At 39.1% G+C, this 18,997-nt stretch overlaps 1 protein-coding gene across 2 annotated transcripts in view; it reads right to left on the bottom strand.

The window, feature by feature from the left end:
- Window positions 1-7,265, bottom strand: part of RP2 (RP2 activator of ARL3 GTPase) — a 64,870-nt gene extending 57,605 nt beyond the window's left edge. The window contains exon 1 of one of the 2 annotated variants that reach the window (XM_003417968.4): window positions 6,950-7,265. In XM_003417968.4, the coding sequence (XP_003418016.1) occupies window positions 6,950-7,051 (102 nt within the window). In that variant the 5' untranslated portion in view covers window positions 7,052-7,265. The remainder of the gene's footprint in view (window positions 1-6,949) is intronic. The other variant, XM_064278191.1, reaches the window with a different exon arrangement.
- Between the last annotated feature and the right edge of the window lie 11,732 nt (window positions 7,266-18,997).

Below are 18,997 nucleotides of genomic sequence, written 5' to 3'. Positions count from 1 at the left end.
AATAAGAAATGAGCTGGGCGATATCACAACAGATCCAACTGAAATTAAAATAATAATATCAGATTACTACAAAAAATTGTACTCTAACACATTTGAAAACCCTGAAGAAATGGATGAATTTCTAGAAACACACTACCTTATCTAAACACAAACAGAGGCAGAATAACTAAATAAACCCATAACAAGAGATTGAAAAGGTAATTTAAAAACTCCCAACAACAACAACAAAAAAGCCCTGGCCCTGAAGGCTTCACTGGAGAGTTCTACCAAACTTTCAGAGGAGAGTTAACACTGCTAGGGCTAAAGGTATTTCAGAGCATAGAAAAGGATGCAGTACTCCCAAACTTATTCTATGAAGCCAGCATATTCCTGATACCAAAACCAGGTAAAGACAGCACAAAAAAAAAGAAAATTACAGACCTGTATCCCTCATGAACTTAGGTGCAAAAATCCTCAACAAAATTCTAGCCAATAGACTTCAACGACATATGAAAAAAATAATTCACCATGACCAAGTGGGATTCATAAGAGGTATGCAAGGATGGGAAACTGTGGTGGCATAGTAGATAAGTGCTGTGGCTGCTAACCAAAAGGTTGGCAGTTCGAATCCACCCGGTGCTCCTTGGAAACTCTATGGGGCAGCTCTACTCTGTCCTATAGGGGCGCTATGAGTCGGAATCGACTTGACGGCAATGGGTTCTTTACGCAGGGATGGTTCGACATTAGAAAAACAACCAATGTACTCCATCATATAAATAAAACAAAAGACAAGAACCACACGATCTTATCAATTGATGCAGAAAAGGCTTCTGACAAAGTCCAACACCCATTCCTGATAAAAACACTTAGCAAAATAGGAATAGAAGCAAAATTCCTCAACATAATAAATGGCATTTATACAAAGCCAACAGCCAACATCATCCTAAATGGAGAGAGTCTGAAAGCATTCCCCTTGAGAACCGGAACCAGACAAGGATGCCCTTCATCACCACTCTTATTCAACATTGTGCTGGAGGTCCTAGCCAGAGCAATTAGGCTAGATAAAAAAATAAAGGGCACCGAGACTGGTAAAGAAGAAGTAAAAGTATCTCTATTTGCAGATGACATAATCTTATACACAGAAAACCCTAAAGAATTCTCAAGAAAACTTCTGAAACTAACAGAAGAGTTCAGCAGAGTATCAGGATACAAGATAAACATACAAAAATCAGTTGGATTCCTCTATACCAACAAAGAGAATGTCGAAGAAGAAATCACCAAACCGATACCATTTCCAGTAGCCTGCAAGAATATAAAATACTTAGGAATAAATCTTACCAGAGACGTAAAAGACATATACAAAGAAAACTACAAGACCCTACTGCAAGAAACCAAAAGAGGCCTATATAAATGGAAAGACATACCTTGCTCATGGATAGGAAGACTTAACATTGTAAAAATGTCTATTCTCCTCAATATTCTGCTTAATTCCGATCCAAATTCCAATGACATTTTTTAATGAGATGCAGAAACAAATCACCAACTTCATATGGAAGGGAAAGAGAGACCCGGATAACTAAAGCATTACTGAAAAAAAAGAACAAAGTGATAGGCCTTTTGCCATCTGATTTTATAAACTATTATAAGGCCACAGTAGTCAAAACAGCCTGGTACTGGTACAACAACAGATACATAGACCAATGGAACAGAATTGAGAATCCAGGCATAAATCCATCCACATATGAGCAGGTGATATTTGAGAAAGCCCCAAAGTCCATTAAATGGGGAAAAGACAAGTGTCTTTAACAAATGGTGCTGGCATAACTGGGTATCCATCTGTTAAAAAATGAAATAAGACCCATACCTCACACCATGGACAAAAACTAACTCAAAATCAATCAAAGACCTAAATATAGAATCTCAAACGATAATGATTACAGAAGAAAAATAGGGACAATGCTAGGAGCCCTAATACATTGCATAAACAGTATACAAAACATTAATAACAAACACTATAAGAGAAACTAGATAACGGGAAACTCCTAAAAATCAAACACCTAAGCTCATAGAAAGACTTCACAAAAAGAGTAAAAAGATTACCTACAGATAGGGAAAAAATTTTTAGCAATGACATTTCCGATCAGTGTCTGATCTCTAAAATCTACATGATACCGCAAAAACTCAACAACAAAAAGATAAATACCTCAATTAAAAAATGGGCAAAGGACATGAACAGGCACTTTACCAAAGAAGACATTCAGGCAGCTAACAGATACATGAGGACATGCTCAGGATCATTAGCCATTATAGAAATGCAAATCAAAACTACAATGAGATACCATCTCACTCCAACAAGGCTGGCATTAATAAAAAAAAAACACAAAATAATAAATGTTGGAGAGGTTGTGGAGGGACTGGAACACTTATACACTGCTGGTGGGAATGTAAAATGGCACATCCACTTTGGAAACAATTTGGCACTTCCTTAAAAAGCTAGAAATAGAACTACCATAGGATCCAGCAATCCCATTCCTAGGAATATATCCTAGAGAAGAGCCTTTATGCAAAGAGATATATGCACACCCATGTTCACTGCAGCACTGTTTACAATAGCAAAAAGATGGAAGCAACCAAGGTGCCCATCAATGGATGAATGGATAAATAAATTATGGTATATTCACACGATGGAATACTATGCATCAATAAAGAACAATGATGAATCCGTGAAACATTTCATAACATGGAGAAATCTGGAAGGCATTATGCTGAGTAAAATTAGTTGCAAAAGGACAAATATTTTATGATACCACTATTATAAGAACTCAAGAAATAGTTTAAATAGAGAAGAAAATATTCTTTGATGGTTACAAGGGTGGGGAGGAAGAGAAGGAGAGTGGTATACACTAATTAGATAGTAGACAAGAACTATTTTAGGTGAAGGGAAAGACAGCACACAATACAGGAGAGGTCAGCACAACTGGACTAAACTAAAAAAACAAAGAAGTTTCCTGAATTAACTGAGTGCTTCAAAAAAAATTTTTTTTTCGAAGGTTACAGTAGCAGGCAGGGGTTTGGGGACCATGGTTTCAGGGGACATCTAGGTCAACTGGCATAGTAAAATCTATTAAGAAAACATTCTGCATCCCACTTTGGAGAGTGGCGTCTGAGGTCTTAAACACTAGCAAGTGGCCATCTAAGATGCATCAATTGGTCTCAACTCACCTGGAGCAAAGGAGAATGAAGAACACCAAAGACACAATGTAATTATGAGCCCAAAAGACAGAAAGGGCCACATAAATTGGAGACTACATCAGTCTGACACCAGAAGAACTAGATGGTGCCCAGCTATAACTTATGACTGCCGTGACAGGGAACAGAACAGAATCTCTGATGGAACAGGAGAGCAGTGGGGTACAGACCTCAAATTCTCATAAAAAGACCAGACTTAATGGTCTGACTGAGACTAGAAGGACCCTGGAGGTCAAGGTCCCCGGACCTTCTGTTAATCCAAGATTAGAACCATTCCCAAAGCCAACTCTTCAGACAGGGATTAGACTTGACTATAAGATAAAAAATGATACTGCTGAGGAGTAAGCTTCTTGGCTCAAGCAGACACATGAGTCTATGTGGGCAGCTCCAGTGTGGAGGGGAGATGAGAAGGCAGAGGGGAACAGAAGCTGGCTGAATGGACACATGGAATACAGGGTGGAGAGAAGGAATTTGCTGTCTCATTACAGAGACAGTAACCGGGCGTACATAGCAAGGTGAATATAAATTTTTGTATGAGAGACTGACTTGATTTGTAAACTTTCACTTAAAGCACAAAAAAAGCAGAATACTTATTAACAAAGATAAAAGCATACACATTATCTTACCAAATGATTTAAACATGAATCTTACAATCCAATAATATTTCTCATTGTATTAATGTAGTAACTGTACCAAAAACACCAAACCCAGTGCCATCGAGCCGATTCCGACTCATGGCAACCCTATAAGACAGAGTAGAACTGCCCCATAGAGTTTCCAAGAAGCGCCTGGTGGATTCGAACTGCCGACCCTTTGGTTAGGAGCTGTAGCACTTATCTACTACACTACCAGGGTTTCCAGTAACTGTACAGTGTTTATTTTCTTTTTCAAAGTCAGCTGCCATAGAAACTGAGCTTCATACCCTGTTGATTACAGTATGTCAATTGACATAATGACACTTAGTATCCAAACATTCTAATTGAGACAATTTCTCCTAGATTCAGTCCCTTAAGACTGACCTAATCACACAACTCAAAACCGAAAACCCAGGGGGTGCCCCTCAATAAAGATACACTGATTATACAACCTAAGGAAAACTTTAAACACTACTTTTCCAAGTTGCAAGGAATGTTTTCAGGCAATGCATTTTGTTTTTACACCTAAAGTCTTACAAGTTGAATGGTTAATTATCTTATATAACTTTAAAACTGTATATATTCCATGACCACATTACAGAAACTTAAAGCTTTAATACAAACTATTTCTGTTAATATACATGTAACATATTCATTTATGTTCTGTAGGCTGTATTTGCATTCTACTCCTTTTAAGGTAAAATTAAAAATCTTTTAGGAGAAAACAAGGCAATGCTAAATCAGAAAAAGTATCACTAACCTAATACAGGTATTTGTAGACTAGTCCAATTTGGCAATCATCGGAGATAAGGAACTAGAAAATAAATTTTGATCAATAAAAATTTGTCAGGCTATCCCAAATGAGGCACCCTAGAGTGAATCCCTAGGAGTCCTTGGGTGGTGCAAACAGTTAAGCGCTTAACTGCAAACTGGAAGGTTGGCAGTTTGAACACACCCAGAGGCGCCTCAGAAGACAGGTCTGGTGATCTGTTTCTGAAAGGTCATAGCCTTGAAAACCCTATGGATCAGGTCTACTCTGCACCAATGGGGTTGCCATGAGTCAGAAATGACTCAACAGCAATTAACAACAACAGACTGAATCCTTAGTAATTGCAAAAAGAAAAAGCAATGTTGGGAAATGTAGTATCTTCATTGCTTCAATATGTAAGCTGGTAATTCCCTTTCTCTAACAATCCAAAATATTTTAAAATTGGATTGGTTTCATGGGAGTTTTTGCTTAAGGGACAGTGAGTTTATGTTAATGGTGACAGAGTAATTTGGAAAGGGATAGCAAGAATGGATACACAACTTGAAGAATGTAATCAATGTCACTGAATTTATACACATAGAAATTGTTGGAAAAAACTGGATTTTTTTCAGAGTATAACGCTCATTTAGTTAGAAAAATTTTAGTTGAGTTGATCAAGATTTTAACTTTTATTGTACACATATCCAGAAGCATGAGCTTATTTTACATATCGAGTAACATCCTTTTACACCTCTGCAACTACAGTACTTAGTGGTGTTCCTAAAAAAATTCCCTGTAAGTGCCAAAACAATGCCTATCCTATAATTGAAACGTTTACTAAACATTCATTTTAGGGAAAAAAGCTTGGATGTTGCTGTCCACTATTCTATTTTTCAGTGTGTTTACTTAGCCAGAAAGGAAAAGAAAAAAATCATAGAACCCACTCATTTATCTAAAAAAAAGGATTAACATGAGAGATTTTAATTGAAATTTTAACATTTTAACACAAAACACTGTTAATATAGGTTAACTATGAGACAATGTATTACGAAGTAATGAGTCAGAGAACAACTAAGACCAAAAAAAAAGCATTTTAGTCTAGTTTTAGCCTATAGTTTCAAAACAAATATCTTATGTGACAGCACATTCCTTTCCTACAATGTAAAATGCTGCTATCAAGTATGAATAAGAGAGAATGAATATACCATTCGACTCAAGAAGGGTAATAAATTCTAAAAAAAAGCTTACAATTTCTGAAATCTGACACTTGGAGAGCCGAGTTTACATGAATAAACTTTGCTGGGGATTGAAAATCACACAAAAATGTCTATGGTACTAAAAACGTTAATAAGAAATTCATTATATTTTTGAGTAAAGATGTATTCTATCAAATGCCCCATAAGATATTAATCACCTGTTCATAACACTCATTATTTTAAAAATCTCTCAGTTTGTTTGGAAGAGAAAAATAATTGATAAGTCTATCAAAGTATGTTACTAAGTTCAAATGAAGAACTACGTAGAAAAAAGAAAAAGGAAGTATGAAATTTATGACTAAGTGTGTTTTGTGCAACAACTACTGGACGTTTTCAAACTTTAGGTTTCTGGCTATATATATACATATATATATATTTATATATATATCAAACTAAAGGGCGTTTTCATTCATTTAAAGCAACAGTAAAATATTGCCTGATTTACGCTCTTTATTTTCACCTTACAGTCTTAACACACATCCCAAGGCTGATTCGATTTTCATTCTTTTCGGATAACTGGAAGAGGAGGGAAAACGAAGCCATACATTACACAGTCCAGTTAGTAACTGAGAAAAATCAGTAGTGGAATATATCATGAAGTACCAGAAAAATTAACGGGGCGGGGGGGTGGGCAGACAAAAGAAAAAACAGCCATAGAACGTAAGCCGAGGAAGAGATGAGAATCAGTCCCGTGTGTAACTCGAGGACTGGACAAAACCCCGCTCGGCACAGCCGGTGAAATGAGCTGATTTGAGATTCGGGGCATTCTCTGCTCTCCTTTCTTCCCTGAGCCCAGCCTCGCAAGGGCGGTCAGCGCAAGCCAAGGTGCTGAGCCGAGGGAAAGCCTCCGGGGGTCCACCTACCTGGAAAACGCTGTAAGGCCTCTTTCAGCACTTCACAACCATCCGGGGCGCCCCCCTCCCCCTAAAAATTCAGGCACCCCGACTTTAGCTACATGCGTTCCAGAGAGAGAGAGAGATGCAGCAGACGTTCATCGGGCCCTTCGGCCCTCCCAGGCAGTATGGGACCCTGGCGGGAAGGTTCCGGAGGGCCGAGGCCGGGGGCTACGAGGCATTCATTACCTTCTCGCGCTGATCCCAGCTGTACTGTTTCGGCCCCTCCTCCTCGCCCTCGGGCCGCGACTCCTTCTCAGCCTTCCGTCTCTTGGAGAAGAAGCAGCCCATGGTCCCGGCTCGCGGGTCTTGCTGGCCGCAACTCCTCGCCTGCTGACTAGCTCAGACACCTCCTGGAGTGTGACGAAACCCGGGCGCCCCAGACCCGCTGCTCTTCCGACACCGCCCCACAGAACCGCCCAGCTGTCCGCAGAGTCCGTTCGCCCTCTGGGCCCAGCACCCTTTCTCTTTTTCCCTTCAATCTCCCTGACGACCCACCGCAGCCAATGGCCGCTTAGCGCTGGTGAGCCAACCAATGCCCCTCGAGCAGCCTTGCGCCCGCCTAAGAAGAGAGGCCGACGTTTGCACACGCCAATCCACGCGCAGCTCCGCCGCGGGCCCCCAGCGGCTGGCCGGCTGCTCTTGCCCAAGCAAGGCCGCTCCCGCCTCTTCCTTTCCCTCCTACTCTCCTTTTCTCTCTTCCCGTTTCCCTCGGACTCCAGTCCAGACTGTCTGCTTGGCGTTTCGAGGGGACCTCTAAGCCAGGGAGAAGGCGGGCTCGGCGGTCCCTTCTTTCTGGCCCTGGTTCTCAGTTTCCAAGTTCCAGGCGTGGGTGGGATCCCTAGTCGACCCTTAGACTTCAGTTTTATGAAGCAAGAGGTGAGAGAACAGGAATTCCTGCTGACACGGGAAGGGCCATGAAATTCTTATTGCTCACTCCTTTTCTCCCCTTCTCTGTTCTCTCCAGGCAAAAACACGGCTTTGTGTTCCACTATTGGCTAGTAGTACCCCACGCTTAAGAAAGAGTTCCCCTCACAGTCCAAGTCATTTCTTACCTCTGGACCTTCTCGAGGACTGCGGCTTCAGGGTCGTCCCATCAGGAAACTTCCCTAACAACGTTTCCATTCTCTTAGCCCCCTCTTCTGTGCTTTCTTAATACTTCCAGGTGCCCATCTAAAGTTGAATAAGTACTTAGTAAAATAATTATATGTACATTGTCTCCCTATTGAACTATGAATTTCTTGAAATCAAAGGATATGTCTTATTCACCTTTGAGTTCCCTAGGTCTGGCCCAAGTCCATACTAGATGCTCAGTTAAATGTCAAATGAATGCCTGAATGAAATACATGCATGCTAGTGAAGGAGGCATTTATAACCTTTCCTCTTTCTCTTCCCAAAGAAAATGACCGAAATTGTGTGTGTGTGTGTGTGTGTGTGTGTGTGTTGGGGGCAGGGGATGGTTATGATGGAGTTATGGTACAGGCATTCTCATGGAGCTTATAGCCTAGTTGAGGACATAAGCATTGCCATATAAACAATCAGATCTGTTCAAATGGTATAGGGTTTACCTGAAGATACTTTAAAAAATACACCAAATATTAGCATTTGTTCTATTTGGGTCAAATTTTACTACAATACTTATGCTTATGTAATAGAAAAGGCAAGTTGTTAGTTTAATTCTCTGAGACACAGTGTTCTGACATCTTGGTGGCACATCACATGCAGATCAGCTCAGATTCAAATTTGGTTATCTTTTTACTTTCCTACATTTATTCACATCTAGTGTGTGTTTTTTTTTTTAGTGTGTATCCTAAATGAGTCTCTGACTTTTTATTCACATCTAGTGTGTATCCTAAATGAGTCTCTGACTTTACTCAAGCATTAAGAATGTTCTCCTTTTCACTTCCCGTCCTTTATTGCACAATCAGGAAGAAAACTTCATGTGCTTAGGTTTTAGAAATTGCTACAAATTTAAGTTCCAGATCTTAGGCAATAGGGTCTTTGCCCAGTGCACACTTTTCTTCTGCAGAATGAGATGTTTTTGATGAGGATATTTTTTCACAAGACCTTCATTGTTGTTGTTGTTAGGTGCCCTTGAATCAGTTCTGACTCACAGTTACCCTATGTACAACAGAATGAAACATGGCCCAGTCCTGCACCACCCTCATAATCATTATGCTTGAGCCCATTGTTGTAGCCACTGTGTCAGTCCATCTCCTTGAGGGTCTTCCTCTTTTTTGCTGACCCTCTACCAAGCATAATGTCCTTCTCCAGGTACTGATCCCTCCTGACAACACGTCCAAAGTATGTGAGACACAGTCTCGCCATCCATGCTTCTAAGGAGCATTCTGGCTGTACTTCTTCCAAGACAGATTTGTTCATTCTTTTGGTATATTCAAATACCAAAAATATTACATAGTATATTCAATATTTTATTCAATATTCTTTACCAGTATCATAATTCAAAAGTGTTAGTTCTTCTCCAGCCTTCCTTATTCATTGTCCAGTTTTCACGTGCATATGAGGTGATTGAAAACACCATGGGTTGAGTCAGGTGCACCTTAGTCTTCAAGGTGCCATCTTTGCTTTTTAACCCTTTAAAGAGGTCCTTTGCAGCAGATTTGCCCAATGCAACATGTTGTTTGATTTCTTGACTGCAGCTTCCATGGATGTTGATTGTGGATCCAAGTAAAATGAAACCCTTGACATCTTCAATCTTTTCTCCATTTACCGTGATGTTGCTTATTGGTCCAGTTGACCCTCATTAGGTATTTTATATTCATGGAATGTTAAAGCTGTGACCATCGAGTAGTGCAGTGAAGGGAACAGAGGTCCAGAGAGGGGAAGGAAGTAATCTATGACAGTGGTTGAACCCAGAATAGAAAAACCCAGAGCCTGTGATTTTCCAGTGCTCCCTCCTGCCCTAAATTTGTTTCTCTCTGATTCATCTGAAATAAAGAAGTGTCTGCTTAAACCTTCTGATGCCTATGCGAGCTCTTTCTCACAGTGATGCTGTTCCTCTTAATGAACAAACAACACAATCAAACTAATTTTAGAGAAACAATCCCTAAAACTCTCATTGTTTTGAAGCATTCATTAATGAGAAACTCAAAACTAAAACAAAACCTACCAACAGTGATCTTTTAAGGGACCCTTAAAGAAAAGTTAATAAAATTTCTCCTTTCTGTTAATTTCCATCCTACCACCACCCCTGACCTAAATGAAATGAAATTTACAAACATGGGGACTGGAAAGTCAATGAACAGAGCTACTGTTAGCTTTCTCTCACTTTCTTTCTCTCTCTCTTCCTTTTCTCCCTCTCTTTTACTCCCCCCCCCATGAATTCTTACTACTACTTCTTTCAGCAAACCAGCTCTCTACTTACTCATCAACGTATACATGGTTGAGAACAGCCATCGCACTCTGATTCCTTCATGGGCTTTGTGTCCAAGTGCATGCTACAGTCTCTTTATGTCTTAGTTCAGATTCTCAAGGTAGATAACTGGATAAATTGTTGGCCAGTCGATAATAGATTGGCTACCCATCGATCAGGTGTACACCCTGGACTAATTATTGCAGCCTTGGGAATACAAACGCGGGTGGAGAGCAGGACCTGAAAATGACACAAGTTGGCAGCTCTAACTCTGCAGAGTCTGGGCAGAACCAGGCAGAAAGTGGTTGCTCCTTCTGCCTGTGCCCCAACAGCTGTTTATATTATTTTTGACTCCTTTTCTACTCTATAGAAGGCTGCTTGCCCTTCATGTTCAATTTAATATTTATTTGTCTACATTAAAATGTTTGGTTGTGAGTTTGCACCTGGCCCTAGGCTCCAGACATCGTTCTAGGTCCCCTGTATCTTGACCATAAAAGTGACAGAGTTACCTCTCAGAAGACAGTCCTGAAGTGGTATATCTCCATGGCATAAATAAGTGAATTGCCTTAGCAATAACAGCTGGAAAAGTCCCTATGCTTGCATTGACCTGACACATTCATTGTTCACTCTTCACTCACCCAAGGACACACTTCATATCAAGTAAAGGAAATGGAAGAGGATGAGTGTTTCAGAAATCTCTTGCTGCATAGCTAACTCCAAAGCATAATGGCTTAAAACAACAACAATTATTTATTTTGCTCATGGATCTGCAATTTAGTCAGGGCTTGGTGGGGACTACTCAACTTTATTCCATCATACGTGTAAAGCCTGAGCTGGGATGACTCCAGCTGCTAACGCCTGGCCAAGAATCTCTCTAAATAAAATCTAAAGGTGTCTCCATGTGGTCTCTCCAGAACATGGTGGCTTTAGGGTAGTCAGACTTCATATAGGGTGGCTCAGGGCTCCAAGAGTGCGTGTTCCAAGAGACTGGGGTGGAAGCTGCAAAACCTCTTAAGGCATAGCCTCAGAAGTAATGCAACATCACTTCCATTGTATTCTACTGTTCACATAGAGCTGGACTGGTTCACCATGGAAGGGGACTAAACAAGGGAATGAATACTAGAAGACTTACTCTTTGAGTGCCATCTCAGAGGCTAACTACCACAGTGGAAGTAAATTTTGTCAATATTACTACCTATGTACTGAAGAAGAGGATTGACAGGTTAAAACAATTGTATAGGCAGATAACTTTTTTTTTCTTTTAATAGATTTTTGACCCAATATGTCTTCTTGAGCTTTCAACTCATGGTTATCCCATGTGTTTCAGAGTAAAACTGTGTTCCATAGTGTTTTCAATGGCTGTGATATTGCAGAAGTAAATTGCCAGGCCTTTTTTTTTTATTCCAAGGCACCTCTGGGTGGATACAAACTGCCAACCTTTCAGTCAGTAGCTGAGCACTTAACCATTTGTACCACCAAAGACTGTATATTTTTCTGACTGCACTTAGCATAGGCTATCTTATTCACTGTTGTTGTTAAAAGTCTTAAGTTATGCCAAGTAAAAAATATTTGCCCACCCATGACTTCCTAGTTGGCTTTTGGAGTATGTGAGTTTTACCTTTATTGGATCTTGTGTGTATTTCCCTTCTTCCTTCTATTAGTAATTGGTGAATCTATCCTCTCATGATCCAACTGAATATGGAAATTGTCAAAAAATACCACACAAGAGTAAAATTTTGCTGAAGATCATTCAAAAGTGGCTGCAGCAGCATATCAACACAGAACTGCCAGAAATTCAAGCCAGATTCAGAAGAGGACATGGAACAAGGAACATCATTGCTGATGTCAGGTGGATCCTGGCTAAAAGCAGAGAATACCAGAAAGATGTTTAACTGTGTTTTATTGACTATGCAAAGGCATTCGACTGTGTGGATCATAACAAATTATGGATAACATTGGGAAGAATGGGAATTCCAGAACACTTAATTGTGCTCATGAGGAACCTGAACATAGATTAAGAGGCAGTCATTCAAACAAAACAAGGGGATATTGCATGGTTTAAAGTCAGGAAAGGTGTGCATCAGGGTTATATCCTTTCACCATGTTTATTCTTCCTGTATGCTGAACAAAAAAATCTGAGAAGCTGGACTATATGAAGAAGAATGGGGCATCAGGATTGGAGGAAGACTCATTAACAACCTGCATTTTGCAGATGATACAACCCTGCTTGCTGAAAGTGAAGAGGATTTGAAGCACTTACTGATGAAGATCAAAGACCACAGCCTTAGGTATGAATTACATCTCAACACAAAGAAAACAAAAATCCTCACAACAATAAGCAACATCATGATAAACGGAGAAAATATTGAAATTATCAAGGATTTTATTTTACTTGGATCCACAAACAACGCCCATGAAAGCAGCAGTCAAGAAATAAAAAGACGCATTGCATTGGGCAAATCTGCTGCAAGAGACCTCCTTAAAGTGTTAAAAAGCAAAGATGTCACATTGAAGACTAAGGTGCGCCTGACCTAAGCCATGGAGTTTTCAATTGCCTCATATGCATGGGAAAGCTGAACAATGAATAAGGGAGACCAAAGAAGAATTAACATCTTTCAGATGTGTTGGCGGAGAATACTGAATATACCACGGACTGCCAAAGAACGAACAAATCTGTTTTGGAAGAAGTACAGCCAGAATGTTCCTTAGAAGCAAGGATGGCGAGACTGTGTCTTACATGCTTTGGATGTGTTATCAGGAGAGATCAGTCCCTGGAGAAGGACATCATGGTTGGTAAAGGACAGGGTCAGCAAAAAAGAGAAAGTCCTTCAATGAGATGGCTTGACACAGTGGTTCCAACAATGGGCTCAAGCATAACAATGATTGTGAGGATAGTGCAGGACCGGGCAGTGTTTCGTTGTGTTGTACATAGGGTCACTATGAGTCGGAACCAACTCGTTGCGTGACGGCATCTAATAACAACAACGACATCCTTTCATGTACAAGTCGACTTTCCACATAGCTGTGATATACTAGGCTGTCTCACAACACTATCACTTATTCTTATAAAAAAACTCATAATTACACATCTATGCCAGGCACTTACTAGGTGCTGAGATGAAAATGGGTTAAATTCTCAGTTTATTGGAAAAAACAGACCAGAAAATCAGTGATTACAACACAGTGTTATGGTAAAGATAAACCAGCGTCGGAAGTTAGTATAGAGGATGAATAACGGGAAACAGACTTCTACCTCAAATGCGAGTGGGGAAGGTGGAAGAATCAAGACAGGCTTCTCAGAAGTGAATGGTTTATTAAGATAAAATAAAAATAATCCTAGTATCTTTTTACATCAAAACAATTCCAATGGAAATTATCCAAAAAAAGATAATTTCTGGACTAAAGTCTTTTTCTAGTAGAATTTCAATTTCCCAAACATTCATTTCAATACTTTTTAGGAACGGGACAAACTGATAAAACTAAAACCACAGAGCTAATCAGAGTGTGTTAGTTAATAAAATATTTCCCCCCTAGGATTTTATTAATAAAAGCACTACTTCCCATTTCACTCAATCTGAATCGAGAGATCATTTATTTTCTAGTTTTCTCATCCGATGTATATAAAAAATAATTTTCAATCTGATATGTCAAAAAAAAACCCCATTGCCATCGAGTCGATTACAACTCGTAGAAGATCCCAATTCATATAATCGCCACTTGTCAACATCTATGTACAGGTAGTCCTCGCCTTAAAACGGTTCTGTTCCCACGACTCCATATTAAGTCAGTTCTGGCGTAGGTTGAATAACTCGTTTTTTTTTTTTTTTTTTTAGTTTTCTTTATTATCAGTATCTTTATAAATTTGATCTTTATTCTTCTTTTGGGGTTGGAAACATTACATATAAACTTACAGGTGTATTTTAATGCATAGATACATCAAAAATACACAAGTCATAAAAATTTTCTCTGACGATGAAGAAGAGTTGGAAGATGTTGGCATTTTGTCAGTTGTAATAACTCCACTTGTGAAAGGTTCTGGATCATCTGGATTATCCTTGGGAATGGGGATGGCGTTACTAGTCAGAAAATTAGTGAGAGTTGTCTGAATGGTCCTTTTCTTTTTTTCTTCATATATTTTGTGGTAATATCTCGCTGCTTCCTGAATCTGCCTATCGACTTTAGCAAAGCGATCAGTGTTTGGGTCCATGTTTTCAAGCAATGGAAGCCTCTAATTTAGTTTTTAAAAAATTCCAGCTAATCCTTTCACTGTAAATTTTTTTGACGACTTCTCTCCTTCCTCTTTCTCCTTATTTCTTTCTTCTTTAGCATTTCTTTCCTCTTCAAAATCCATTAAGTCCTGATCTGTCAATTCCCCTTCTTTGTGATCTATGAGCTGTTCTGCATTGGCGGTATCAAGTTCTAAACTGAGCATTCTTGCCATAGGGATGATTTTTCCATCGATATCTCCCATAATAATAGTATCCTGATCAAATGCTTTGAGCATGTTCACATAACTCAGCAATTTTTTCCATATCCTCTGCATGCATTTTTCCATAACTTCCTCTCAGGAAGGTGTAATGTTTCAGATACACTGAAGAATATTATAATTTTTCTAGAAATTGTGTAATGTTGCCATACCTCCATCTGATGCAGCTATTGCCTGAGCAAATGTAGTCCGTAGGTAATATGCCTTGAAGGTGGTAATCGCACCTTGATCTATAGGCTGAATCACAGCTGTCATATCGGGAGGTAGATACAAAAGTTTTACATCTTTATTTAGATCATCTACGTGAGGAGGATGTCTGGGGCCTTATTGAATAGCAGCAGAATCATGAAAGGAATGCTCTTTTCAAGGCAGTAGGCACACACTTCTGGGATGAAATAATTTAAAAACCAGTCTTCGAATAACACAATCGTCATCCAGGCCTTGCAGTTACTTCTGTAGTAGACTGGCAGCTTATTTTTGTCAATGTTTTCTAATGCTCAGGAGTTTTCAGAATAAAAAAAAAAAAAGAAAAAGTTTTAAATCCAGCAGCATTTCCTCCAAGTTATAGTGTGAGTCAGTCTTTAAATGTCTTGAAACCAGGCATTGACTTCTGTGAATATAGGTCCATTCTGGCATCCTTTTCCAAAACAAGCATATTTTGTCCACGTTGAAAATTTGCTCTGGTAGATATTCTTCATCTTGTATCATCTTGTCCAGCCCATCTTTGAATTTTTCAGCAGCTCCAACATCGGCACTTCCTATTTCTCCAGTCATACACACGTTATGTAAGCCAAATCTGTGTTTGAAGCAATAAAATCAGTCCTTGCTGGCATTAAAGTAATTGAGGTAGTCTTCTCCCTGCTATTCCTTCAAGTTTTCAAAAAGGCCGTGTGTTTTTACTTGAATCATCAGTAAACTCAGAGGAATCCTCTTTTATATTTGGTCTTGTATCCAAATCATCAAAAGCTTCTCCATTTCATGGATTGGCCCTTACCTCTTCTTTGTTAAAATTGTTGATTTTATGCCAATTGCCTCCAAAGTCTTATTCTTATTCTTATCCCTAATGATTGTCAAAATGGTCAAATGAGAAGTCCTTCCTCAGATGCTGTTTTGTTGACTTTCTTTCCATTATCAGAAGCCTTAATGATCTTCATCTTTATATTCACGTCTAGAACCTTCCTCACCTTCTTTTTGTGTGTGTGTGTGTGTGTGTGTAACATTATAAACATTTCTTAACAGGATTTTTTTAATCGTGTTTTAGGTGAAATTTTACAGCTCAAGTGAATTTCTCATACAAAAATTTATACACATATTGTTTTGTGACATTTGTTACAATCCTTGCAATGTGACAGCACACTCTCCCTTTCTACCTCTGGTTCCCTGTGTCCATTCAACCAGTTCCTGTCCCTTTCTGTCTTCTCATCCTGCCTCTTGACAGGAGCCGCCCATTTGATCTCATGTGTATTTGATTGAACTAAGACGCACACTCCTCAAGTATACTATGTTTTATTTTATAGCCTTGACTAATCTTTGTCTAAAGAGTGGGCTTCCAGAATGTTTTCAGCTCTGGGTTAACAGAGCATCCGGGGGCCATAGTTTCGGGGGTTCCTCCAGTCTCTGTCAGGCCATTAAATCTGGTCTTTTTACATGAATTTGAGTTCTGCTCCACAGTTTTCTCCCGCTCTATCCGGGACTCTCTGTTGTGTTCCTGTCAGGGGGGTCATTGGTGATAGCCAGGCACCTCACCTTCTTTTTGGATTACAACTTTCAGTGGCATGACTTCTTTTGCTAGACGTATTTTTGGAGGTATAAACAATGCAGGTGTTACAGTTAGAGAAACTTGAGCAACTCGGCTTCAAGTTAACAGCTGATGCTTTTCATGGCAGGAAATGCTGAATGAGATCACATCATAGGCCTGGTTTACAATGAAGTTGGCATCAGTGTCATAACAATGAAGTACGCGTCATAACGGCTATCAGGCAGGTGAGCAGTCCAATTGTGTGTCATTAGAGGTGCACATTGCCCAACTTTCTATCCCTTATGACATCCGACACCGACTTCATTTTAGACCGGGCCATAGCCTGCTATATGGCAGTGTTTTGAACAGTAAATCAAAAATTGAACATCTTCGAGTCAACATCTGAGGATGGTAATATTAGCAAATTATGAACTGCAACATTGTATGTAATACATATTACTAATGATGTCAAAAACAAAACAATAAACTCATGGTTTTAAATGTGGTTTGTCATAACTCGAATATGTTGCAAGTTGGGCAATACCTGTAGTTTAAAAGTTACTCCAAAATAGTGAAAAAAAAAAAAGATTCAGGCAAGATAACTGATGCCACAAGGCAAAGTTTTAGTAAGAGGATATTTAATAAAATTTCATAAATCAAAAGAAAAATGTCAATATCTGACAGTCCTTGGGACTTATAAAAGTAGGGTCTCTTTCCTATTCTCCATATCCTTCCACCCCTGCTCCAGTTTCTGATAAAAGTGAACAAAAGTCAGGGCTTACCCTGGACAAAATCTTCCTTTAGAGCTGCTCTGCTAGGTTTTGTATAATTCCCACCTCCTCACCTCCCACCCCAAAGACCCAGCTCCACATCACACTCAGAAAGTGAATCAGGGAGGAAATATCTCCTTACCACTTCTTTCACGCATTCATTAATTCTCATGGCTCTAAGAATGGCATCTAATAAGAAATAATTCACTCTAAGGCAAGGAGAAATCCCCAGTTGGAGTTTATACCATATGAACACAAAATTGTGAGGGCCTCCCCTGGAGTTTGTACAGGACCCTGCAAGTGAATGGCCCTAAAGTTTACACTTCATTAGCTATACTATAAAACTACCTGTGAGAAGGCATATGGGGATATTATTTCTTGAATTTCAGAATCTAAATTCACACATATTACATGTTTTCTCATATATTAATTGGCTTCAGACTGTATACATGACAGCACATATGAACAAAGGACTAAAAAGACCATATTCTCCTGGCAGTACAGCAGATCTGCCACAACTTACAAAAACCTCAAATGGGACCAGAGAAATAGTAGGCAGGCTAATAAAAGTCAATCAAAAATTAGATACTGGAGTCAGATGTATAAAGAGCAAAATTTCTAATGTTAATTGTACTGACCTGCTAATCGGCAGAGACAACTACACAACCAGGCATTCAGACAACTGGAGGCAAAAACTTGGTCTTACTAATCAAAACTCTTAAAATCTGTAGTGAGAAAGATAAGTTAGGATCTTGAAATTTACATGTAGGCCTCGTATTTCAATTCTAAATTAGTATGACGGCAAATCTTTCTTTTCTGAAATTGTTTCTAAAACTGATGCTTACACTTCCTGTTGAGATGGTGTAAGTTCTTATCAAAACTATCACACTGTTCTTCCTTGCTACCAGAAATAAACTCAGTGCCTATATTTCTTGTCTAGCTTTTTGTTTTAACAATAACATTTTATTTCATAGTTACTGACCCTAGTGACTCCTAGTTGATAAGAAACCTTTGCTTGGAAAGGGGTACTACCAAAGAATAATTTTCAAAATATTACATACATAAATTTCATACAAATTGACAGTGAGTCAGAGTCAAATTTTGATTTAATTCATTAATCAGGTATACAAAGGTCAACAAAGCTGGTTCAAGAGGATACGAGAACTGGGGCTTTATATAGTCAGTGAAGAAAAAGGAATGGTGAAATAAGATTGCTACCAGGGATACAAAACTGGTAATGTCCTGTTGTGTGCCATTGAGTTGATTCTGACTCATACTGACCCTATGACAGAATAGTACTACCCCACAGGGTTTTCTGGGCTGTAATCTTTATGGGAGCAGATCACAGGTCTTTTCCCCTCGTGGAGTCTCGGGGTGGATTCAAAGAACCAACCTTTGGGTTAGCAGCCGAACACTTAACAATTGCACCTCAAGAGCTCCTTGGTAATGTCCTAAAAGGCACCTTTGTGGTCACATTTTCTACTGGGAGGAAAAGAAAATCATTACACTTTATCAGTTTTCTATAAGTTAACTTTATAAAATATCTTGGTTCTGGTCAATAGTAAATTGTGTGTCAAACAAGTTACATTCCCTTATAGAGTCAGATGAACTTTAGTCAGGTTTGTTTGACAGTGCTTTAGAATCGAGTTAAAAGGTCATGTAATCATCTTGCTTATTTCCAAGTTTTGGATAACTTTTCTTAACATTACCCTAGAGCAATGTGATTGCTGCTCTTTTCCACTAATCTACAACTAAATCACAAGATTTGAAGTTTGGCATTACAGTGTTACTCAAGAATTTTGATCTGGAATTTGAAGCCATGTTAGTTCTCTTCTTTGGGTTTCAGAGTCCTAAAAATGTCTTGCTTCGA

Source organism: Loxodonta africana, chromosome X, assembly GCF_030014295.1.
Source record: "Loxodonta africana isolate mLoxAfr1 chromosome X, mLoxAfr1.hap2, whole genome shotgun sequence".
Lineage (NCBI taxonomy): Eukaryota > Metazoa > Chordata > Mammalia > Proboscidea > Elephantidae > Loxodonta > Loxodonta africana.
The sequence above is the reverse complement of the archived record's forward strand: the minus strand, read 5'-3'. Positions and strand labels throughout refer to the sequence as shown.